The following is a 27,155-nucleotide window of genomic DNA, read 5'->3' as shown; positions in this document are numbered from 1 at the left end:
CCACCACTGTTCTCTTACCAAAAAAATGTGTACCACTCACTGTACCCACTAATTATGCTCACCCCTTTATCTTTCTACCTTGTGTCCTGTATGTCTGCTCTCCTTCTGTTGAGCACTTCCACCATTTCACCCGACTTTCCTGTTACACATCCAGTCCTATTCCCTATAGTCTCTCCTTCAGACATCTCACTCACTACCTCTCCTTCATCTCTATTTCCACCAAACCAGGCCCCCGCCACACTGCATTAGGTTAAGGACCATTATAAATTAGGTTTCTCCCACCTATGGTTTGGCTGTGTCCCCCAACCTTTCTGCAGGTGGCTACTATGCACTGTATCCTGCTTGTACTCCACCAATATCTTGTAACTCATCACTGTATGTCATCATCAAGGAGAAACAGGAGCAGAAATCTTTTAAGACCACAACCCTCTTTAGTCAATTGTCATTACATTCAAGAGGGATGGTGACCTTTTTCTAACTCCACACTCCACATCACATGTATAAACAGTTATATAATCTGTTCTGAATTTGTAAGTCACCTTGCCTTACATGTCAACCAAAGGTAGAAAATGAGTAGGAAACTGTACACATGCCATAACATTCAGATTTGTGGGCTTGTTTAGCTGGGTTGAAATTTGGAGCATTTTTAAATGTTCTCATTATTTCAGCAACTTTTGCTATCACAATTTTGTTTATTACATATTTTTGTAACCATCAGTCATATTCAAAAAACAACAGTGAAAACATTACGTAATTACATGTACTAGTAGCATACATAAAATGTTTTTAAATACCATTTTACAATATCATGTGGCTGAAATTGATTTCATAGACAGCAGATTTCAACTTAAGTGATGAAGATTCCTGTGCAGTTGTTAGCTGTTTAGATATGGAGGGTTTGTGGCTAATTGTAATTGAAATTTATCAAATATAAAATATTTCAAAGAAGTAACCAAAAAAGATTTAAAACGTGCTGATATTTCAAGCTAAAATTTTTGTCTGAATCTGAACATGATCGATAGCAGATTGTTGTGTCGCTTTGCTGGTACAGTAGAACCTCTGGTCACGAAACGTTTCCGAACACGTACATATCGGGTTACGATCAAAAAGTTTGCCAAAATGTTGCATCTGTTCACGACCACACACTCTGGTGGCGAACAAAAACACTGGTGGCCAGTTTCCCTACGCGTGTTTTTATGCGCCAATGATTTCCCATTTTCTTTTGTTTGCGTATACAGGGCCTAACAAAGCAGCTGATGTTGCAAAAGGAGTTATAATGTTAACCAAGCAGAGGCCTCAAGTGCTGGAAGAGGTGGAAAAACTATTGCTAGTGTGGCTGAATGAAAAGCAACTTGCAGGGGATAGCGTAAGCGAGCTGATCATATGCGCAAAAGCCAGGAAGATTCATGGTGATTTGCTGAAAAAAAATCCTTCTTCGAGCGGCGCAGGTAAGGAATTTAAAGCCAGTAGAGGATGGTTTGAAAAGTTTCGCAAGAGAAGTGGCACTTCATTTTTTTTCCCTGTGCTTAAAACTTATAAAAAAAAGTTTACAGCGAGCGGTTCGTAAGGGTGTAGCACAAACTCTTACAATGTTAGTTTTCTCTGTTGTTCAAGGTTTTCTCAGTGTTATTCAATGTTTTTACATTTAGTTTACTATTACACTGTGCATTCTATGGTATAACTATTTTTGTGCTAAAAATATATTTACATACAGTTCGTACGGTCTGGAACGGATTAATTGTATTTACATCAATCTTATGGGGAAATTATATTCGGGTCGCATCCAGAGTTTTGGAACGAATTACGGTTGTGACCAGAGGTACCACTGTAAATGACAGTGTCAGAGAAATACTGAATCATTATAATCTTTAGATAATGCAGGTGTGAGGTTGATTTTAGTGTAACAGAAATAACTGAGTACACGTTTAGTCACTGTAGCAAAACTGAGCCATCTTTATACATTTCTGCATAAGTTGCTTTAATTAGTATACTTTTAAGGACATGAACATTACGTCACTTGCCTGCTTCAATCTCAAGGAGCAGGAGAAGTGTGCTGCTGTGATTAAGGTTTGTGCAACATGCCACACAGCCACAAAGGCAAGCACAGGATGGAGCAGAGACAAAAGCCAGACTGATAGTTTATAATTAGACCTCCCCTTGCAATCTGGTATAATAAGGGATGGTGCTGTACTTACTGTAGCTTGTATGGTGATAAATTAAAAAAAATAAATAAATACTCATCTGAAGTCGTACCTTTCTTAAATGGTAATACTCTGTCATCCAACCCAACCTACATCTGACAACACCCCATCAAGTGTTTGCTTCAGTATTTTGCCATTAGGAGAGGCTTTTGAACGAGTAAAAGAAAAATCTTTTTAAAATATACACAAAATGTTTCAGACACATTTGCAAATTCGCCAGTACTACTCAGTGGAAGATTTTGATATTTCATAAAATATGTACCATGTGCTCTACTCAATATCTCAACAAAAATAGAACTGTCACGACTAATTTCTTTGAAGAATAAGTGTGCCAAGTTGCAATAATATAAGTCCACAAGGAGCCGAGTGGTTTTACGTGGGCAGACAGACAGACAAACATGACTACTACAGTAGGTGCTTTTCACATTAAGTGTCAGCATATCTAAAAATGTATGAGCCAACATATTTCCGTTTGGATCACACTGAGCTTCTGACATTACTCCAGTACTACTGGATTATGTACAGTACTACGTATGGATTAAGTGCAGTCTGGCTGAAGATGCATTTGAACCCAGAAACAAATGAAGCAGAAATAACTTTATTTGATCATAAAGAGAAACTATGTAAAGGTGAAGCAGTTGTCTACTGCATACAGCAGACTGAACAAAAGTTCATCTGTTAAACAGATTGTGCAGTAAATAGCATGGTACAACTGATTAAAAAACAAATTACCTAAAAACAGAAATTCAATCTGTCAGGCATTTGCTCTGAGTAAGACTGGACCAGTCTGCCTCCTTCAAGTCCTGTAAATAAGTGCTCAGCTTTGAAGCCCGCTGCTGGTGCAATGATGCGATTAATACATACAAAAACCAAAAGTAACACGACAGCTTCAGCTGCTTGAAGCACAATAAAAAGACAGCGTTCTACATCTTGTGGTGGTGGTGGCAGACATGTGGACTGCGCTTAACAGGATGATTTTAGCTGGTTGTACCAACGTTTCAAACTGATAAGTCAGCAAGCCCAAGTTCTACAAATATGATTGAAGAACCCTTCAGAACATTACATCCATCCATCCATTTTCCAACCCGCTGAATCCAAACACAGGGTCACGGGGGTCTGCTGGAGCCAATCCCAGCCAACACAGGACACGAGGCAGGAACCAATCCCGGGCAGGGTGCCAACCCACCGCAGCAGAACATTACAGCAAATGCTTAATGTTTTCTTCAACACTGCACAATAGACATTTCAGGATAGAACAGGAGAGGTCCAGGCTCAGTGCACCCACACAATGTGGCAGCTGGCCTATTCTCCACTGACCAAGAAGTGAGTTGCAGATGTTGGGTATTTCGTTTAAGTTTACAACAAAAGAAGTTTCATTTGGCCCTTAACTTGTAACAGCAGACAAGGTCCTGGACTGTCCCATTAATCCCGATAACCAGGTTTGGTTCTCTATGGTGTAAACATTTCCACACCAGCATGTCCGCACATCAGGACTATTTGTTTAAAAAGTAATTATCTGATATGTTAACCAATTTTCAGTTTAACACAGTACTAGATTTGTGATCGTAGCCCAGATCCCACTACAGTTCTAGGGCTATATGAATAGTTTATATCACAAACAGGCATGAATCACAAGACAGGCAGGATTCTCCAAGGGTAGTTGGCTCAAAATGGTGCATGCAAAGAATGAAGCATTCATCCTCTGTGTAGCTGTATGCATGTGCACATTTGGGATATTTGTACCCTGAAAAAAGTGAGTGTGCGTGCCACCTGGTTCACCAGACTGATGTCCATACATTATGGAGTGTTTACGCTAGCATGACAGGATGACACATAGCTAAAAAGCTACCAGAATGAGCTTAGCAACAACATACTGGGTCTGCACTGCTGGGAATGCAGCAATAATTCTCAGCTCTACTAATATAAAGCTGCCTGGAGTGAAGCAGTAAAGCATATACAGTATTTAAGAGCAGGCACAAATGGCTGTCTGCTGTACTTGTAACGTCTTTTTGGTCCATAAGAAGTTGGTAATCTGTTTTGCATGAGAGTTTGAGTCAAATACTGCGAGTTCAGCTTTTGGCCCGGTTAACACTGTAGATGACTGATGAAAGACCACATCCTTTGTTTATGAAATCCAAAAATATTCACAGTTTTCTTCCAGTTTCTACATCTTCTTTCTGGTCCCAGAGGGCTCTGCTACCCTTGTCATCGGAGGAAAACCATAGTCAGCAGACCTGATGAAACACAAACAACATTTGTAAGAATACATACACCGGTCAGCCATAGCAATAAAACCACTGACAGGTGAAGTGAATGACATTGAGTATCTCGTTACAATGGCACTTGGTGGGATATATTAGGCAGCAAGTGAACAGTCAGCTCTTGAAGGTGATGTTTTACAAGCAGGTAGAATGGCTAAATGATTGGGTCAGAGCATCTCCAAAACAGCAGGTCATGTGGGATGTTCCTGTATGCAGTGGTTAGTACCTAACAAAAGTGATGCAAGGATGATAAATGGTGATCCAGTGACAGGGTCATGGGCACTCAAGGCTCATTGATGAGCATGGGCAGCAAAGGCTAGTCCACCTGGTCTGATCCCACTGAAGAGCTACTGTAGCACAAATTGCTAAAAAAAACCTAAGACTGGTCACAGTGCCCATGCTGACCCCTGTCTACCACCAAAAGCACCTACAATGGGCATGTGAGTGTCAGAACTGGACCATACAGTAATTGAAGTATGTGACCTGGTCTAATGAATCACATTTTCTTTTAGCCCATGTGGACAGTCAGGTGCATGGACGTCATGTACCTGGGGGAGAGATGGCAGAAGGATGCATTATGAGCAGCAGGCAAACCAGGGGAGGCAGTAGAATGCTCTGGGCCATGTTCTGCTGGGAAACCTTGGGTCTTGGCATGTGCGTGGATGTTACTTTGACACATAATATCTACCTAAAGATTGTTGCAGACCACATATATCCTTTCATGGCTATAGTATTCAGTAACGGCAGTGGTCTTTTTCAGCAGGATAATGCACACTACAAAAATTGTTCAGGCAGGGTTCAAGGAACATGACAAAGAGTTCAAGGTGTTGACTTGGCCTTAGGCAATTAGTTTTCTCCAATGTCATCTCAGATAAAGGAGTGTTGGAATCATCAGATGGAAAGATTCTCTCATTAGATTAGATGGCCAGCAGACTCCACTTTAGAAAACCTAGGAGAGGGTTGGCAGCCGGTTGGCCGAGGTTTCCAGGACTGTGACTGACTTTCTTTGACTTTCTCTTTTACAATTTGAATCTCTTCCATTGTCAACTTGCAATAGATCATCAATTTATTAATGGGCAGATATTGTTGATTTCTATTTATGTTTAATCAGTTTCTACCTTGGTCTCTGTGTGCTTTTAACAAATCTGTATTTATATGTGTAACGGTTCTGTATTTAGTAATTAGACTAATCAATACTTGAAATTTAACCAAGAATTGTTACCAGTGCTCTGCGCCTGCACTTAATGATGAGTGCTATACAAAAAATTAACTCATATTGTATTATAGTTGTAAACTTAGAACTTCCACAATACTTGGACTGAATACTTCAATAAACGGCAGATTTCCCTTTTTTTCCCCTTCTTAAAAATTTTCTGAGATAAAACATGTGTATGGTGAATGTTTGCTCAAACTTCTATACTGAACCTGCTACTTAGTAACACTGCAGTATGCTAAGATTGATTATTAAGTGCCTACAGACAGGCGTCAGTCAAAACCAACTACGCATATTGAATAATGAAAAATGAGAAGCTGTACTGGTGCTTCTCAAACTAGCCATACTGAACTGCGAAATGTGAAACAAGCTATCCTAAAGATTGCTTAAATAAGCGCTCTAACAAGATGTAAACTTTACCTTATGTTAGATAAATAACATTTCAGATTGTAAATCGATATAACTGTTGGCTTATATTTAATTTTTTCAGAAAGTGCAAAAAAAAAATTTAATAGTCATGGGCAGGGGTGGCAAACTCCAGTCCTGGAGGGCCGCAGTGGCTGCAGGTTTTCATTCTAAACCTTTTCCTAATCAGTGACCAGTTTTCACTGCTAATTAACTTCTTTTTCCCTTCATTTTAATAGCCCTGTTTTTAAGGATTCAGTGCTCTGAATTAATTACTTTCTTCATTAAATGACAGCCAAACAGAAATCAAGTGTGAAACAAGTCAACAGTTGACCAGCTAAATTGGGGCTTCAAACTCAAACTAATTTCACTCCAACCAGTTTCTTAATAAGAAGCCAATTCTTGCTGTTAATTAAACTTATTTAATTCTATGGCTTGTTGCTGCTTTCATTCTGACACAGCACACATTTTCATAACTGTTGATTTTCTCTTTTCTCTAAAAACATTGTCAAAATGTTTTGGGGACCTGAGAGATCATCCTTATCGAGACCTTCACCTTTCTTTATTTTCAGATATTGTGTGATGGGCACAGGTGAGCTGGTCATGTGGCGGCTTGTTTTGTGTCTCATTATTGTTTGGCAGCTAATTAAAAAAAAAGAAACAACTAAAGGGCCTGAATCAAGTTAATTAAAATTAAGGCAAAAGAAGTTAATTAGCAGCAAAAACTAATGAAGAAGATGGTTAGAATGAAAACCTGCAGCCACTGCGGCCCTCCAGGACTGGAGTTTGCCACCCCTGCACTAGGGTAAAAAATTAGATTGTGTGCATAAGAGCATTTGCATTAGCCTGGGAAATTAACACAATTTTGTAATATAAAGATGACAGTGGCTTTAAAATGAACGATTATTTACATAATTATTCTTAACTCCATTAAGTAAGAAAAGAGATAAGATTTGCACCAACAACCAGACAAGATGTTTGCATTCCCAATTAAATTGGCCACTGCAGACTGAAGAAATGTTAACCCAGCTGTTTACCCTGTCAGGCAGGAGGTATAGAAGTATGAAATGCAGGACTTCCAGGCTAAAGAGCTCTTTCTTTCCCAATGCAATTAGACTCCTAAATAACTGAATGGAGTTTATAAACGTGGTTCACCTCATTCTATTTACCTCACACAACTGTAACTGTATTTGATTTGTCCATCACACACCTACCTGCACATTACACTTTATACTTCTATTCTGTTTTTATACTTTATGCTGCCTCTGTTACTTATCATCTATCTGCTACTTATTATTTAGGTTTATCTTTATACGTTGGTTTTGTCATTTGGTGTGGACAGCAAAGAAAGAATTTCATTGTACAGGGAAACGTTTTTGCTTACTGTGCACATGACAATAAACTTTGAACTTGGACTTAAAGGGACTCATCATGAACATCACTTATATCTTTAAAATATTCCCAAATAAGACTCTTAAAGTATATTTCCTAAATTCTTGGTAATATTGGTATTACTGTTATTAATTTTGAAATAGCGAGTACATATTTTTTAGTTGAGTCAAGATATAGTGTTAAGAACTCCTACTTTGGGTGACTGTCATATTCCCACATGGTTTATTGGCTGAGAAGGGAAGCCTTAAATAGGAAGAAGCACAGCGAGTGGGCGCCTGCTTTGTTAAGTGACACAGATGTTGAGTAACACTCAGCTCAGATGACCACTGTTTGTTCTGCTCATGCCAGGCTATTAAGTCTCTTCGCTTGAGGTAGCTGTCTACATGCGGGTGAAGCTGCACACATGGGGTGCTATAAAGCAGCTGTACAGGAGTCTCATTTTGCTTAAAGCAGCAGTTCACATGCTGATAAAGCCGGACTCATTGAGCACTATAAGACAGTTATAACTAGATTTCACACTAACACACATACTGTAGTTAGTGATACTATGTGGCATACGTAAATCAAAATAACAAACAGTTGAACTTGATAATACACAATGTCATGTTACAAAAATCAATTTTGAATTTTGGTGCTCTGAAATAAAAAGACACAAAACAACAATTCAGTGTTGGATGTGTTATTCATTAAAATTAAGGAAATGTTCAATAGACTGGATACTTTTACAAGGTGCTTTATAAAACATACTGCCATAAAAAAGGCAGCATCATTAAAGGCCTCAGCCATCGTGCGGTGACTTTTCTCACCCTTCAAAGACAATAAAAGATGATCTTGGATCTATACATTTACTTTCATACCAGCTAACTGAACTGGCGATCACTGGTGCAAAGAGCCTATCTTGGCAGCACCAGGTACAAGCTAATAAACAACCCTGATCAGGACACACACACACACACACACAAAATTGTGTACATCTCTGGGAATGTGGGACAAAAACTGGAGTATCTGGATTAAAAGACACTGGAGAACATGCAAACTCCACACATTTAATGATCAGGCAAAGGGATTTGAATCCAAGATGGAGGATCCTGAAGACATCAGTATTAACCACAGCACCACCAGTCTGGCCAGTTACAATAAATTGGTAACGCAAACATTTAACTATTAGATTTCTGAAAAAAAAAAACAAAAAACATGCTAGTCTTACCCAAAATATAGGCGCATACTAGCTTCTGCATCACGGTGACATGCAGGTACTGAGGAACTAAAGTGCTTTTCTCTTCATGAAGAGGCAACATAAGGACGGTGACACAGGTAAGTCCAACCATGACATACAGGACAAAGAATGCTGGAGATGGAGCCCGTCCTGTTAAATTAAAAGTGAAAGGTCAGTTCACAAAATTGTCAGCGGGGCCATTGTTACTTTTTCGGACAAAGCATGTGCAATATTTTACTTCAACACTTTGGCGTGCTAAAATATGGCGACAGTTTCTCTGTAACAGTTGACTAATTTTGGAGGGGGTGCAACTACTTAACCAAGCTTTTTCTCTGTTACTCATGCAAATATCACAATCCAAGTTGCAATGAACTGAAGTTTAAAAGCTAATTATGCAATATACAACTGCAAAGCTGAGTTTTGGAGAACAAAATATTTAACCCTTGGAAAGATAACAAATAAGACAAATTAAATTCCACTGCATACTCTATAAGCTTATACAAAGAGGTCACTTAGATGGCTAGGGGCTGTTAATTAAACTCCATTGGCAGATTCATTCAAATTATACTTTAAACATTCTAATTTTTGTCTCCCGTATTTTGATTAACTGTACTCTGTAATTTTAACTGAACAACTAGATTTATCCCAATTCTACTATATTGGCATGTCATACTGAAACTCTTCCCCATGTACAATCAGTTCATTTCCACCTGTGCACACAGAAGTCTATTTCTTGTGACTTCATGTTTTGAATGTTCTTTTATTTTTACATGTATTCTTACATACATTGCAAAGGACCCTGTGATGTTGTGCTCTGTGTAGCACAGTATATGAAATAAATGTTAAGGGAATGCTTTAGGGAAAAGGACAAACAAGACAAATGGTAAAGACTCGGATCATATGGATGAGGCAAACTCTTCTGAAACTGGAGAGATCAGGATGACATCAAAACTATATATAACGTTGAAATCTCTGTATGTACTCTCATGGAGGACCTTGGATTAAGGTGTCTCTTTGGGAGAACTAGGCCTCTTCCTCAATTTGCAGCAAGTTTGGGCTCATGTTTTTATCTAAACTTGAGATATCTAAGCAGGATGGTCCAGGCTAGACAGAAGAGACTTAGGGGGAAAAAAAAAATCAAAATGGTATAGTATTGCAATGTATCATCTTTTACTGAAGAAAGTATCAGGACATTTTTTGTATTGTCTGTGGGAATTCAGATGCAACACACCTTACTGGTAATTCCAACTGCATCCCATCATCACACCACGCTGCTTCCTCCTTCCTGTCAAAAGGCAAACTTCAATATTGGCGCTACTGCAAAGAATACAATACAAAATTCTTTTGTCCAGGTTTCAGTTAATTGTTTGGATTCATTTTGACTTTCACAAAGTTACGGGGAAGAAAGAGCTTGATATGGAACATGTAATTTTCAAACAAAGTCACGTTAAAACTTGTAGTGCAGCACAGTGTACTCTGGGAGTTTCTCTCTTCCATCTGACGGTAGTGTTTCAAGCGGATTTTCCCAGTTTCTCTGTAAATTTCCTTCTGTTGCTCACGCGGATTTACAATAGTTGTGTGCAAAAAACTTTGTTAGCCATATTCAGCTGCAGTGTTCACAACATCATGACTGGTCAAATTTGGTCTCTGGGACATGTACATCTTTTCCTACATGCCCATTTACTACAGACAGTTTGACAGTGCTCAGCAAATTTTGTGTACGAAGCTTTAAAAAAATAATGTATGTAGCCCTGAGAATTGCAAATGCATTGACAGGCCTACTATAAACATAAGGACTCTTTTCACAAGGAATCACCCAGCAGTAAGGTCACATAACGTACTAATGTATATCTGTTAAGGCTATTAGAGGACCTTTCCAGCGATTTTCATTTGTAGACTTCATTTACATAATATTAGACAGTCAGAAGCAGTCAACAGTGGACTCCCATGAAGACTAGTTTTCTAAATCGACATTCCCAGCAACTTACTTCTACTAGTCCACGACTCGCAATGACGATCAAACAGGTTTGATTTTGTGTTTATTTGTTGAGGTGGGATCAGTGTACATGAGAGCTGACAACAAATGAGTGCTCACTCTGAAGTACAATGCTTATAATGCAGAGATGAGGAATAATGAACACATATTTTTTTTATGACCTCACAAAACAGAAGAAAATCGTATGTGTCAGATGTCCAGTGTTTTACATACCATGACAGAACTGAAAGTAAAATAGGCCAAGACTGCAGGTGAACTCACCATAGCTGTTGACCCTTTGCACAGCACAGCCTTCACCAGTCAGCACATTTATTAGCTGTCAGAAAAATGGGTGAGCAAGACTACACTGGAAGGTCTGTACATAATCACTAAATTTAACACAGCCAGAAATTTCAGTCATGTAAATTGACATGGTTCGGCAATGAGATCAGCAGCTGCAGTACACATTGTGTGAAGGCTTTTTCTATAAGGTGACACGTTTTTCCCCCTACACAGATACAAATGCATTGCAATATGCTGTAGATCAGGGATCCCCAACTCCGGTCCTGGAGCGCCCCCAGTGGTTGTAGATTTTCATTCTAACCTTTTTCTTAATTAGTGACCTGTTTTTGCTGCTAATTAACTTCTTTAGAATTAACTTTAACTGACTTTCTCTTGAAGACTCAAGACGCCTTAATTGTTTCTTTTTCCTTAATTAGCTGTCATACAATAATGAGATACAAAACAGAACCAGCAAACTGTGTCCATCATACAATATCACAAAATAAATAAAGATCTCAGGAATGTGGATCTGCTCAGGTCCTCAAAACATTTGAACAGTGCTCTTAGAAAAGAGAAAATCAACAATTTCAGAAATGTCTGCTATTGCACAATGAGAGCAGCAATAAGCCATGGAATTAAAGAATGGGTTTAATGAATGACAAGAATCAGAGCCTAATTAAGCAACTGGTAAGAGTGAAATTGGTTGGAGTTTGAGGCCCTGACTTAGTTGGTCTTCTGTTGGCTTCACATTTCATTTCTGTTTGGGTGCCATTTAAGGAAAGAAATGAAGAAATTCAGAGGACCGATGAAGAAATTCAGGGGAACAAATCTTAAAAAACAAGTCAATTAAAATTAATTGATAAGAAGTTAATTAGCAGAAAAAACATGTCACCAATTAAGAAAAGGGTTAGAATGAATATCTGCAGCCACTGGGGCCCTCCAGGACCAGAGTTGGGGACCCCTGCTGTAGACTGAATTACTTATTATACTGCAAAACATACATTTTTAAAACATGATCATGAATCATGTTAATATTGTAATTTCCACCCCAGCATACAATATGGTTATATGTTCCAAATGGAATGGTAGCTCACTGTACGTCTACATCTTTCAATGGGTTTGCCGATGAGTACTGTTAAGGGAGGCAAGGACACAATACAGTAACCTTTTTGGAATTAATCCCTCATGTTAGTAATATAATGGCAACAGTGGACTCACAAACTTTAGTGTGATCATATACAGTGGGAGATGTACAGCTAGGAAATAGGAGTTATATTTTCTTCTGTGCTTGTTGAAGTCCAATGTGTTAAACTTCCTCTAACTAGACAGTAGTGCATAAATGTAATAAAATGTGTTTTTATAACCCCTTGTCTATTTCTGTATATTCAGATTTTGCTCATTCCCAGAACATCTAACAAATGATCTTTTAAACATTTGTATGGTTCCCATGCCATATGGGCAGGAACAAATCCAAGAATAGTCTAATTTTGATAGACTAGGACATCTTGGCAATGGAAACTGCCTGTTTGAAATCGGAATGTCAAGTCACTAGCTGAAGAAGAACCCAGAGCAATGGGTGAGAAGATGAAATGAATTATAGCCACCATCACTTCCATGTGCAACAATGGCTCTGAAACTAGGATTTGTGATGGGGATGGCGGTCTCAATCCTTCTTCTTTAGAAAGGCCTCAAACATGTTCTGTTATACTTACAAGCTGGTGGTTGTAACAGTGATGAGTTTGCTTGGGTTGAAGGTCACCTTTAACTCCATGTACTGCACGAATCTAACAACTATTGAGATTGTGCAGTCTTTTGAAATCCTTCTGGAGGAGACCATGTTGATGGTAGTGATATTATTTAACACTTAACGTTAGGAACACTGGTCTGCTGAGTTTTAAGTGACCGTGCATCTAGCGTATATTTTATTTCTTTCAGTGTATAAGCAGTAATCCTCTATTAAAACACTATGGCAAGAGTGCAAAAAATGTTGACTTCAACTGAGGCAGAAGCAGCACTCTGATGAACTCCTGAACTTGTCTCATATGCCCACCTTGAAGGAGATAGTGATGAAGCATTGGCTGGAGGGATCCATCTCTGTGGCTGAGGTATTCATAAAGGTCTGTAGTGTCTCCTCTTCTGTTCATGTTTTTCATGCAGATTTGAAGGGTATCCAGTTTGGGAACCTAAATGTTGCGTTACTTTTGTTTATAGATGAGATTTTCCTCTTGGTTTCATCAGACTGTGGTCGCTGATGCAGACTGGAATGGTTTGCAGCTTACTGTAATACAGCTGTGATGAGAAGTAGCATTTCCAAATGTGAGGTCTTTGTTCATTGCAGGTAAACAACTGCTCCAAGTGGAAGACTGCAGGTGTCTCAGGGTCTGGTTTGGTAGAAATTATCTCGAGACTGGCCAATGAATCAGTGCAGCCGCAGTTTTTGAACGCTACATTAGACCACATTGGAGAAGCAACAGCACTGATTCCAACATGTCCATTCAAGTTGCCACCCACTACAAATACCTCCTCCTGAGGTCATCTAGGAATCACCTTCAATTCCATGGTTAAAGCTGTTCATATACAGATCAGGTTAAATCTCCATTGTTGCGTATAATCTCAAGCTGTGGGTAGTGATTGAAAGTATGAGATAACAAGTAGAAGCAACCAAAATGAGGCTTCTCCGTAGGATTGATATAGCTTGGCAATACAGGAGGACATCAGAGTAAAACAACTGCTTCCCTAGACCAAGTTGGTTAAAGTGGTTAGGCATTTACCTACAGTGCCCATGGTTCCCAAGTGTACAAGGAATAGCTCAGTGGTAGAAGACCAATAGGCTGATGAATAACATGCTGCAGTGATTATATCTGTTGACTCTCCTGGAAGCATCTTGATTTTCCCCAAGAAGGGCCCAAAGAAGGTTCCTGGGGGTAATGAGGCCTGGTTAGCCCATATTATTGTGTTGCTACCATGATCCTCTCCAGGAAGAGGGAAATTAAAATGATGATAATGCATAAAACACATCTTTTCCTAGACTAAGATATAAATGAGGAAATGTTTCCCTTGTCTTTGGCTATGTGTAGTAAGTTGGTCTTTCTCTCCATTACGTAGGTGATCTGTCCTATTAGCATGTAACTATCTTCAATAAGATATCATAGTTACACATTACAGGTGCTGGTCATAAAATTAGAATATCATGACAAAGTTGATTTATTTCAGTAATTCCATTCAAAAAGTGAAACTTGTATATTAGATTCATTCATTACACACAGACTGATGTATTTCAAATGTTTATTTCTTTTAATTTTGATGATTACAATTGACAACTAATGAAAGTCCCAAATTCAGTATCTCGGAAAATTAGAATATTGTGAAAAGGTTCAATATTGAAGACACCTGGTGCCACACTCTAATCAGCTAATTAACTCAAAACACCTGCAAAAGCCTTTAAATGGTCTCTCAGTCTACTTCTGTAGGCTACACAATCATGGGGAAGACTGCTGACTTGACAGTTGTCCAAAAACGACCATTGACACCTTGCACAAGGAGGGCAAGACACAAAAGGTCATTGCTAAAGAGGCTGGCTGTTCACAGAGCTCTGTGTCCAAGCACATTAATAGAGAGGCGAAGGGAAGGACAAGATGTGGCAGAAAAAAGTGTACAAGCAATAGGGATAACCGCACCCTGGAGAGGATTGTGAAACAAAACCCATTCAAAAATGTGGGGGAGATTCACAAAGAGTGGACTGCAGCTGGAGTCAGTGCTTCAAGAACCACCACACACAGACGTATGCAAGACATGGGTTTCACCTGTCACATTCCTTGTGTCAAGCCACTCTTGAAAAAGAGACAGCGTCAGAAGCGTCTCACCTTTGGACTGCTGCTGAGTGGTCCAAAGTTATGTTCTCTGGTGAAAGTAAATTTTGCATTTCCTTTGGAAATCAAGGTCCCAGAGTCTGGAGGAAGAGAGGAGAGGCACAGAATCCACGTTGCGTGAGGTCCAGTGTAAAGTTTCCACAGTCAGTGATGGTTTGGGGTGCCATGTCATCTGCTGGTGTTGGTCCATTGTGTTTTCTGAGGTCCAAGGTCAACGCAGCCGTCTACCAGGAAGTTTTAGAGCACTTCATGCTTCCTGCTGCTGATGAACGTTATGGAGATGCAGATTTCATTTTCCAACAGGACCTGGCACCTGCACACAGTGCCAAAGCTACTAGTACCTGGTTTAAGGACCATGGTATCCCTGTTCTTGATTGGCCAACAAACTCGCCTGACCTTAACCCCATAGAAAATCTATGGGGTATTGTGAAGAGGAAGATGCAATACGCCAGACCCAACAATTCAGAAGAGCTGAAGGCCACTATCAGAGCAACATAGGCTCTCATAACACCTGAGCAGTGCCACAGACTGATCGACTCCATGCCATGCCGCATTGCTGCAGTAATCCAGGCCAAAGGAGCCCCAACTAAATATTGAGTGCTGTACATGCTCATACTTTACATGTTCATACCTTTCAGTTGGCCAACATTTCTAAAAATCCTTTTTTTGCATTGGTCTTAATTGATATTCTAATTTTCTGAGATACTGAATTTGGGACTTTCATTAGTTGTCAGTTATAATCATCAACATTAAAAGAAATAAACATTTGAAATACATCAGTCTGTGTGTAATGATGGAATTACTGAAATAAATCAACTTTGTCATGATATTCTAATTTTATGACCAGCACCTGTATTAATTACCTGGTGAATGTTTATAGTAAATGCAAAACAAGGTACTCACCTTGCTGGGGTGGGAGCATGTGAGCAGGACTCCAACCCTGTAACTCCTTTCTCAGTTGTTCCTTTTGACCTGTGCTGATTGCTTTCCTGCCTGGCTGTAGGATGGAAAGGATTTCTTTCCTACCCAGCACAACACGGCGTTCTTCTTCAAAAACATCCATGCGGAATTTGTCTACAACGCCATAGTGTCGTGCACTGATATCTTTGTGTCGGATAACTCTGAAAGAAGAAGAATTATGACATAATTTAAACTTTGTTTTTCACTGTACACAATTTTAATTAAATAAATAAGGGATGCTCTTGTCTAAATACATCAGAATGTCAACACGTGAAGGGGATGACATATTCATGATTTACTTTTGCCATTAGATTTTTCAGCTTTAGAATTCTTTCTGAATGACAGAATGTCATGGTGATTCATAGAATGGGGGATCAGGAAGCAAAGCTCTGCTTTTATACAAAGTATCTTTAGATATGTACATTGCTTGGTTAAAATTTCCCAAAATGTATTACAGAAAAATGGTTAAAATAAACCATAAAATGCTGCATAAAGCAGTGAACAGATTTATTACATAACACACCTCATTGCAAGATACCTACACATGTGTTTTGCCGTACAAAACTGATCACTGAAGGGAAAACAAAAAAGTAAAGTGTTAAGCACATAATGGAGCAGAATTTCCTAAACAAAATATATTTCTATGATCCTTTGCAAGTAACAAAATACACTTGGGAACTCTTAAAGAAAATCTGAAGTTACTTTAAGCCTTTCACGTGCCCAGGATGTTTCTGAATGAGTGATATGTGCCAGCTAATTAAACAATAAGATCATTAAAAGGTAAAAATAATTCACTGGTAGTGAATCTGGTTGGAACACAAAATGAAGCCCCATGAGCCCACCATTACTGAACTTGATAACCCCTGCCCCAGGGCTGAAATTTCAATTGTCTGTTGGAAGTCTGCAGGTTCTCTTCATGTGTGCAGGGTTTTTTTTTTTTTGACTTTTGTCTTACTAAAACATTCATGGGTTTAGGTTAACTGGCAGCTCCAAACTACCCTGATATAAGAGAGTGTGGGAGGATGAAGTGTGCTCTGTGATGGATTCATTCCTGAAATTCACTTTGTCACATACGTGTGTTTAGGAGACAACTAAAGGGCTCAAATACATGTGATTCCATGCCAGACCAGGGGGTGGCGAAGTGCACTAATTTACCCTCTCGATCTTTTGCAGACCATTCTAGGGAAATCCCGCCCAGCTCTGGGGCAGACAATGACGTCACTCCCGGTTCCGGTATTGATGACAACACTTCCTCTACAGGCCTTTAAAGCCGCCATCTTATCTGACGAGAGTCAGTTCTGTTTTGGACTCAGTTGAATGAACATGTCTTGTTTTTTGAATCAGTTTTGCAGCCGGGAACAATTATACGGTTGGCTGCCCCAAACCTTCGCAACGTCTTATGGTCGTTTTTGTGACAACTTAAAGCAGCTGGGAAGGTCTCTGGTCCTCTGCAGGCCTAAATAATATTGGATTACTGTATACAGAATCAATAAATGGATGGATTGAAGTTAATACACTAATCATAAACATCTGTGCAAAGGCCTTTTTAGTTATTAGGTTAACTTAAGGAGTTTCAACCAACTTAAGCACTGCTGTGGCTACTTGTTTTGTTTTCTACCATTGTAACAAAAAAGCATTTCTGCAGTTACACTCCTGGTGAATTCTATGGCTTAGGTTTGCTTTCAGTCTTTTAAACATGTATGCCAGACCCACTTCTCCAAGTAGTCTTTGGAATATTTTGTGTAATTTGCTTTCATGTTAAGTACTTTTACAATTCACACTGAATTTAAATGTGTAAGATTTTCTCCGTTTTAATTGTCTATGTGCAAAGTTACTTGCAACTCTCTAGTTGGTCAGCTGTTATAGCAGACTCCAGTGAAAACTGAAAAAACTTACATGTCAATGCAGGAATTGGGCTTCACATAGCCTTCAGCATCTGCCACAGTGTACCGGGCTGGTGCTGTGCTAAGAACTGAAAAGAACAGACAAAAATATCAGGACAGACTTGGGAGTTTAAGTTCAGAAACTGTACTCCTTTACTCTGAACAAAACTAGACAAAATGACAGCAAATCTTGAAGGCTAAGACCATAAATAGCTGTCCATGTTTCTTTGGTATAAAACAAGAAAACGTTTAAATCTGAATGTGTCCTGAAAACAGAGTTAAAAATGTATAATTGTTTATAACCATGAAAAAGGTCTTAATCCCACTATATAAAAAACAAATGTCATAGTTGGAAAATATACAAACATAAAAATGTGTTTTTTTTTTGTTTTAATGAAAAAACCTCTTATCTGTGGTAATGAACTTAATTATATTATTTATTTACACAAGACTATAAATATGGTTTTAGTGTGAAAATTTTAAAACTTTTAGCAGAGCGTGACTCAGCAATCAGATGTCTTAGGAGAAGATACTGTATGTCTGGGCATTAAGCTGGGGATATAGTTAACGCTATGAGACGAGTGCACTTTAGGATGCTGCTGCTAAGCAACCAGTGTACGGTCTATACATGCATGCATACTTTTAAGTAAATCTGGAGGATTCCACCAGGTGGCAATGCGACGTTACGATGAGTCATTATGATAGGGAATATGTGATATTTATATTGACTATGTGAGAAATGGATGAAAAAAAAAACATCATAAATACATTCGCATGTCGGCGTATAAGTTTGATGATTTGCTTCACTGCATCGAACCATTCATCAAACATTGAAGCACACAGATTTATCCTGTTGGAGCGGCATTGCAGCCTGTAGTCACAAGTTGATAGTGAACAACTATGGAGACGTCAAGTACCAAAACTGAACACACACACTACCCATATATTTTTACTAGTACTGCAACTCATGCACGCGTTGCATTAATTTCTGACAACATGCTCAGAAGATGTGGCAAAAGAACACTGGGAACAGGTGGCAGCCATGATGCAGCATGTGCGTACGTATACGGAGTGTGAAGTATAAACCGAATCTTACACTGACGTGTCACTGCTATCAGCTATTTTGTAGAAACTGTGACAGGAAAGTCACTTTACACCTTTGAGTCCTTACCAGCCCATAAAAGTTTTATGTCTCTGGATCAGCTTTTATGCTGCTTGTCCACTAAACCATTTCAATCATTTCACCTAAGGACTGGCATCCTGAAAGAATTGCATTTGTCTAACTTTGGATTCTTATTACCACACAGTATTATTGCCACTGTTAAACCTATACTTAAAACGACTTATATGGGAACTGCTCACATACATAGAATTTCATATTTTAAGCTAGCACTATACTAGTTTGTTTATCATTACAGATTTTGTGCTACTCTCCTTGGTCCCTTTCACAACCTTAAGTAAACAGATATGCAAGTATCCTCTGTGTCCCTGGGGAATTCAGCACACTGCATTTTAAAGGAACCACATAATAGAGGGCTGATCTTTCCCTGGTGCAGTCTTTCTTCACACTTGGTCTAGAGGTAAGTCTATTTTGGTTTTTCTGTCTGTCCTTTTCCCACAGTGGTAGTGCTCTTGCATTTTTGGTCTTTTGCTAGTGAAGCAACCTTTGATAAAGCGTGAAAATGCTACTTGTCCCTGAATGGGTTTAGGTCTTTAGCTAAATCTAATACTACATCAATAGCACCCGATTACCCTTCCGTTTTTTTAAATAATGTATGTAATGACCAAGTGTATTCAACACCAAATGACACCATGTGAAAAAGTATCTGCCCCCTAATTAAATCAGTCCAGTTAAAGGGATAATTACAATCAGGTAGGCTTCATTACAAGCCAGCACAGCTCAACAACAGCCTCACTGATTTTGAACCTTACCATCAGAGTCAAGTACAATGTGCAACGATCAAAAGGAGTTTCTGAAGTAATCCCAAAAAAGTTGTTGATATATCTGAGTTTGGAATGGGCTACAGCTGAAGCATCTGAATGATTCCCAAGACATGTGAGAATGTTCTATGGATAGATTAGACAAACGTGGAACGTTCTGAGCAACATGAGTGCTATTATGTCTGATATAAAGCAAACACAGGCTTCCACAGGAAGGTAGTGTGATAGTCTAAGGATGCTTGTGTGAATCTGGACTTGGATTACTTGCTATAATTGAAGGAAATATGAATTCTGTATCAGAAAATTCTAAAGGGGAATAACTTTTCATCCATTATGCTTTTTTACTAAAACACTTATATATTTAATTCCTGAATTATCAGCATGCACATAAACAGGAAACCTAAAATATCATGGGATTTACTTTCTGAATTGAAGACTCACCTTTCCCCTTCCATCATTGGTCAAGAGTCCTGTCTTCAATTCAAAAAAGTGACTCCCATGAAGCCTTAGTTGTCTTGTTCATATGCACGCTGATAATTCAGGAAGTACCAATATAACAATATTTTAGCAAAAAAGCATGCATTTTGCAGGTTTTGAACATAATGTTCAGATAAAAGTCATACGGATTATGCAACATGAGCAATGTAAGATTTTTTTTTCCTTTAATGTTTTTCATATAATTTGCCATTGTACAACACTGATCACTATTATCTTCTATTACATCATAAACGTCTTTCTCTCCATTCTGCATGAAAACATGAGATTAATTTTTTCTCAATCACCACTACAAAGTATAAAGTATGGCACATTCCTGTAAGCATAGTTGGGTTATACAACTAAAAAAAAAAAAGGATCCAGAACACAAATGTAACTCTATATCAGAACTGCTGAATGAATGAAAAGTTTTGACTAGCCTGGTCAAAGTGCAGAGCCAAACCTAACAGAACCTGAAACTAGCAGTTCATGCTCAAAAACCTTAAATAAAACAGTTCTGCAAGAAACAGTGAGCTACACTTCATCTGCAGAAATGTAAAAAAAGAGTTTAACTGGACTATAGTTGGCTCCAGCGGACCCCCATAATCCTGTAGTTAGGATATAGCAGGTTGGATAATGGATGGATGGATGGACTGACTATAGGAAGTGTTTGATTGATGTTATTGCAGCTAAAGTGGTCTACCCAGTTACATTTAAGAGGACAATCACTTTTTTACACAGTGCCAAATTCTGTTAGATACCATTGTTCAATCTTTATGTACAAAATGAGTCATTTATTCACTTGTGTACTTTATCTAATATGAGCTGACCCGCGCGATTCCGCCCGCATAGTAGTGAAACAGGACAAACTTTAAAAACTAATAAACAAACAGGTATCGCTAGCTAAGTGGAGGCAATGTACACTCCAAAACATGACGACAGGTAGACCAACTTTAACAGACGTCACGCTTCCCCAACCTCAGCCCGCAACCTCAGTCTCGGATTTGCGCAAATATATTGCTCCTGCAAGCAAACTATGATTCTTAGTGCGATGAGAGAAGTCGCAAAACCCGCTCTAAATCCATTAAGTGGTTCTCTCGTTCACTCGCTAAGCGGAGGTAAGGTACACATCCCAAGGTTGTTGCATTAGTGAGGAGGGTCCCACCCCCCTCCCGTTGGCCTGCTGCATCTCTCTTAGATTTGCACAAATAAATCTGTACTGCAAGCGAACTATGATACTCGGCACGATGAGAGAAGTCACAAAATCAGCTGGAATGTTCAAGCAAATTATAGAAAAACCCGATCTAAATCCGTGAAGTAGTTCTTTCGTGAAAAGCGGACAGACAAACATTATGTTTGATATATATATATACAGTGATTAGATTTTGGTTGAAGACATTCAGCATCAGAAGTTTGTAATAATCAAGAAGTAACAGTCTGTGTAAGTTTATTTGTTGTAAAAGTTAATGCTAAACGTGTGCTGGTTGACGTCACATAATGGAACACACATGAAATGTACGCATTTCAAATAACGATATGTCATTACTTGTATATCTCCTTACAAGCCTTGGCCATGTAAAATCTTCAATGCAGATTTGAGCTGTGAGAGGATTCAAGCTGGTGGTGCTAAACAGAGAGTATAAGTTTCCGGAGGGGCAAATGGCTGGCTGAATAGCGGATGGGTGAGTGCAGATTCAGTGCTGCTAATCGACATATTTGGAAAACAAAGGCAGTTATCAGCAGGCAGTTGCTGTGCTGATAAGGACATACGATTTTACTTGTGTGTGTTTGGGGAAAGTAGGCTTTACAGGGAGAACGAAAATTTTCACAGGCTTTGGGAATTCTACTGTTAAGCAGAATGCAAGTAAATAATCAAACATGCAATTGTAAACACAGGTTTATAGGCATGTAGATTTATTCTGATTATATTACATTTACAGGTGTTGATAAATTTATTTTCTCTGTTCATTATAAATACATGGTCTTAATTTACATTAACTTAATTAAAAATCAGTAGCATTGAAATGTACTCACTTAGATGCATTGTTGTTCTAATATTAATATCCAACATACTTTATTCCAATCAAAGTCAGCACTTACTCTTAAATTTGACAATAAATCCATAGGGGTTGTAGAGTGTAAGGACTTGTTTGTGGCTGGTTTGGTCTTCTGCATAAAATGTTAGTTCTGCTGGAAACAGAAAAATTGGTAGTTTCCCCTGAGGTGCAGTGCCAGCTGGGTTTTCAAAGCCTGTTGTTGTGACCTCTGATCTTGCAGTCCTGCCCAGACTGTGGTCCAGGTCACGCCACTTGCCTCCTCTTTGAGTTGTCTGGCTCATCTGCTGCACTTAGGGAAAGCACATTCTAGACTTTATGGAATACTATGTGCATGGTGCCCCAGATGTGACAGCTAGGAAAAAAGAATAATTTAGAAACAAAAAAAAAACATTTTTAGAGATGCTTAATAAGTTAAGGGGGTCATGGGGGTTACCACACACATATCTGCACTCACACTGAATCAAATTAGAGTCATCAATTAATGAATTTAGTCAGCCAGATAAAGAAATCAATGTCTTAATTTCACTGACCAATACTATAAAATGTTTTTGTGTACCTTTGTTCTAAATGTTCTGTTGAACTGACCAAGTTAAATATCCTACACTGCATTCTATTTATATTATTGCTTCCAGAGTAATAAAAACTCCAGTTAAAAGGAAATGATTTAACTCTTAATTTTAGTTCTATGGAGGAGATTTCTGTTTTATTTTACACAAGTATAACTATTTAACAAATAAAATAAAAATTACAGTCAGCAACAACCACAATTTTTGATGACAAAAATAATGCTAAATAAAATAAAGAATTGATCAATTGATTGACTGACAGCAATCAGTCCACAGAAGGCTTCAGTAGCTGAATAGTTTTATTTTAGCCATACTGATATACATCCTTCCTATTTCTTGGGCGGAGTGGTTTGCTCTGAGGCTAGGGATTTGCACTGGTAATCGGAAGGTTGCTGGTTCAAATCCCCTAAACGCCAGAAGTGACTCTACTTCATTGGGCCCTTGAGCAAGGTCCTTAACCTGCAATTGCTCTGTCCTGGATATAACGTTAATCTGCATCCAGCCCTGCAAGTAGGCCCTCCAAACTGCAGGGAAAAACCTGGGGGTTGGTGGCAGAATTGTCATTCCAGCCACCATAAAAAACCTCACACTGGTTCCATTCCATCTGAACTAGTGTGGTGCTGAGGTGTCACCCATTGCACGGCTGCACTGGTTGGTTTGTCATGTGGTGGGTGCGGCAATGCACTGTATTGGCGCGTGCTCCTAACCTCTCCTTTCTCTCTCTATTTCCTAAGCCAGCTTTATCCTATACTAGGATATGAAGACCTAAAGTCTACGAGAACAACTTAGGAACCAACTAGGGACAATTTAGGATCGCCAATGCACCTAACCTGCATGTCTTTGGACTGTGGGAGGAAACCGGAGCGCCCGGAGGAAACCAACACAGACACGGGGAGAACTTGCAAACTCCACACAGGGAGGACCCAGGAAGCGAACCCAGGTCTCCTTACTGCTACCACTGCGGCACTGTGCCGCCCACATGTGAACTCACACCATGTACTCTACTTTTCTCAGCCATTCATTATTGAACTTGCTTAGGTGAGGGATCCGCTGTGAGCAGACATCCCTATCTACACTGGGCACAATGGAGAAACCAACCCTGGATGGAGGATCTTTTTATTGCAGGGTACAACATGAGCCTAACATGAATGTCTTCAAGATACAGGAGGCAAACTATGAGCCCCTAAAAAACAACTCAAACAAACATGGAGACAATATGCAAACTCCACACATCTATTGGAGTAACCAGACCAGGGATTGAATTTGGAGCTGTAAGGCCACAGCAGTAATCAATCCTCCACTGTGCTGCTGCATCTTTTATTTGTATATATAATTTTTCTTTTAATAAGGCAGATGTTACAATAGGTACCACTGGTAATTTACTGCTCAAGGAGAACAGTTTGTTTCGTTATTAGATTTCCATGGGGGGGGGGGGGATGGGGGGTCTGCATGATCTCTCGTTGTTCACATGCTTTTCTTCAAGAAAAATACTAGCAGTTGTAAATTAACTCGGTACATGTTTGAAAATATGAATTAGTATACAAAACATGTAATCGTGCAGCATCAAGTGGCATAGTGGTTACAGCAGTGGACTTCAAACCCTGATGTAATGCATTCAAATCCTGTTACTGACACCACATGACCATGAGCAAGCCACATCACCTGCCTGTGCTCCAAATGAAAAAACAAAGGAAATATAAACAATTGTATCTCAAATGTTGTATGTTGCCTTGGAGAAAGGTGTCAGCCATATAATAAGGAGTAACAGTATAACTTGTAGTGAATCTGCATCCTTTCCAAAACTGGGTTACTTTCATATACACATCCTTGCAGGTATAGGTTCTGATTTCTCATGATCCTGACATAAAAAAACTGGATCCAGACAACTGATACACTGTACTTCATGTAGTACCTATAATTATTGCACAGCCACCAGGTCCTTCAAAATGTAGGTCATAATTTGCAACCTAAATCTTTACATTTGATTTAAACACCATTCAGATAAATAAATAGTAAGAGAGGAGTATGGAATGAAGACTGAAGAACATTTACAACTTTGAATAGAACAATCCTATCCAAACAACGCAGAATTGTACAACTTACCACCAGATGTGTAGTTAGGTTGACTGGAAAAAAATCTACTTTGGTTAATAAAAGGGAGTACGGAAGTTCATAGTCGAACGTCAGTGTCCTCTGGTGTACTAGTGTCCCACATCTTTCTCCTGAATCTCTCGGGTTCGGTTCCGCCCTCTAGTATCAGGAGAAAGTTTCGTGGTGCGATGAAGAATATAAAGACCTGTGACTGTTTTTCAACACATACCGGCGTTTGAGGCTCAAAACTAATTTGGTTCTTTCCAATCTTTTCTGGTAGCAGGTAAACGCCTACAAGGTTTGATTTGAATTCTTTCTTCGTAAACCGTTCTCGATCTGATGTTGGCGCTGCACTTAAAACCGCTGTTTTAGAACAAGCGGCATTTAAATGTGCACTGATTGCACCTTAAGGCGAAATAAGACCCGGAGCCCAGAGTACAAAAGGCCAGAGTTGTGGTCTATGGGGCAGCTACAAGGAGTTGCATATCTGAGGTGCTGCACGAATGCCACCACCCAAAACGTCATTGCATCAAGGATATGTTTCACTCGTCAAACTGACACTGACATAAACAAGCGTACCTTCACATCTGAAAAAGTACCTTCGCTACACCAGCATGCATCTGGACACTCATAACTGACTACAGGCACTTTTACCATTACACCTACTGCTCAAATTTCTATTACCGAAGCTAAGCTTATATTTTTCATTACCCGTCATCTACAGTTTCTTCTTGTCCGCAATCCTTCATGTTTTGTTCTTCAACAGCAATTTACACAAGTCGCAAACCTCCTTACCCTCGGATTGGACCGCCGTATTTTAATATACTGACTTTATTGGCTCTGCCAAATGTCCCTCAGCCGATTTCCGTATCAGTTAAAGCATAAAAGTGCTCGCCCTGTTTTGGTATCTATTGGGTCATGTGAACAGGGGTGTGACAAAAATACCGAGTTTCCATTGGATGCAGTGAATGTTGACATCCGGGGTTCAACCTCCTAAGCGCTTTATGCAGTAAGGACGAGACTCTTCTCAGCGCAGGATGTTTGCTAATGTAATTATTATACGTGTACGTGATTCGAATCCGGTGTTTTCAACATTTGCCCTGCCAGCTTTTATTGTAATTACGGAGCAACGAATACATTTATTCTGAATCCTCGTGGTATTCTTCCGAAAATGCCAGTATATTTTAGGATCATCAGCCCAGTCTTATACATCCAAAATGTAATACGTGAATACTATTTTAAAAATTCACTTACCACAAAATAAGATTGATTTGTTGATTGTGGTTTTTAAAACCTGGACTTAATATGTAATAAGGCCACTTTTGTGATCTTGGACGAGAAGTGTAGTCAATGTGAATGCCGTTTTTCAAAGCAGTGAAGCACGTAAGAACGTAACAAATCTTACAAACGAGTGGAGATCATTCAGTCCATCAAGCTTCTTTGTTTAGCTAATAACTAAGATGTCCCAATATCTCATCCTGACATTTCCGAAAGGCTGTCAAGGCTTCTGCTTCAACTCCATGTCCTGGTAATTTGTGCAGATTCCCACAACTCTGAGTAAGAAGTGCTTCCTGGCTTCAGTCTTAAATGCACTTCCCCTTAATTTCTATTGGCGTGCTCGAGTACATGAGTCACCATTCAGCTGAAAGAGTTATGCTGATGTACATTATCAATGCCTTTGATCATTTTGAAAATCTGGATTAGGAGAGAAAGCAGGTTTGATCTGGTACAGTAGGACATGTTCTTAAATCCTGGGATGCACCTGGCTGCCCTCCTCTACACAGCCTCAAGTGCTGCTGTGTCTTTCTTGTACCTTGATGATTAGAACAGCACACAATAAGCCAAACGCAGTCTAACTAATGCATTATGTACTGCAATCATAATGTCCCTTAATTTGTATTCAATAGTTTTTTTAACCTAACATTTTATTTGCCTTTTTAATGGCTTCTTCACATTTCATAGATGTTGAAAATGTTGTGTCAACATAAACCCCTAAATCCTTTGCAGAGACTGCTTCTTGTAGGACAATGTCTTCCACCTTGTATTTATAATTGATGTCCCTACTGCCCATGTGTAGCACTTTGCACTTTTTTACAAGTGTTTCCAAATATTTGCCCAGTTCTGAAGCTTATCCAGGTCTTTTTGAATTGTTTTACTGCTACCTCATTATCTGCGATTCCTCCAATTTTAGGATTATCTGCATCATTTCCAAGTTTACTAACTACACAGAATTTTATGTTATTAATAAAAATCAGAAAAAGAAATAGTCCATTGACAGACCCCTGAGGGACTCTACTGATGACCTCACTCCACGTTGAGCATTCTCCGCTTATCTGTATTCTTTGTCTCCTGCTGATTATCCAACTAGA

The 27,155-nt window shown here is 39.1% G+C and overlaps 1 protein-coding gene across 1 annotated transcript; it reads right to left on the bottom strand.

The window, feature by feature from the left end:
- Positions 1–672: 672 nt before the first annotated feature.
- Positions 673–25,639, bottom strand: LOC114648867 (motile sperm domain-containing protein 1-like). Its single transcript, XM_028798151.2, has 7 exons — positions 25,498–25,639; positions 22,173–22,481; positions 17,671–17,746; positions 15,718–15,935; positions 8,680–8,838; positions 1,827–4,435; positions 673–1,042 (listed from the first exon to the last, which is right to left on the bottom strand). Exons 2-6 carry the CDS (start codon positions 22,408–22,410, stop codon positions 4,407–4,409), a joined length of 720 nt encoding a protein of 239 aa, XP_028653984.1. The 5' UTR covers positions 22,411–22,481; positions 25,498–25,639; the 3' UTR covers positions 673–1,042; positions 1,827–4,406.
- Between the last annotated feature and the right edge of the window lie 1,516 nt (positions 25,640–27,155).

This window comes from Erpetoichthys calabaricus, chromosome 3, assembly GCF_900747795.2.
Source record: "Erpetoichthys calabaricus chromosome 3, fErpCal1.3, whole genome shotgun sequence".
In the NCBI taxonomy this organism is placed as follows: Eukaryota; Metazoa; Chordata; class Cladistia; order Polypteriformes; family Polypteridae; genus Erpetoichthys; species Erpetoichthys calabaricus.
This window is presented reverse-complemented; position numbering and strand designations above follow the sequence as displayed.

Bases quoted from the DNA above. Each gene is read 5' to 3' on its own strand.
- LOC114648867 (XM_028798151.2), bottom strand. From the start codon at position 22,410: ATGAGCCAGACAACTCAAAGAGGAGGCAAGTGGCGTGACCTGGACCAC. The intron at 8,839-15,717 runs GTGAGTACCTTG...TTAATTTAACAG, and splicing joins CATGCTCCCACCCCAGCAAG to GACGGGCTCCATCTCCAGCA. The intron at 4,436-8,679 runs GTAAGACTAGCA...GTGTTTCATCAG, and splicing joins AGTATGCGCCTATATTTTGG to GTCTGCTGACTATGGTTTTC.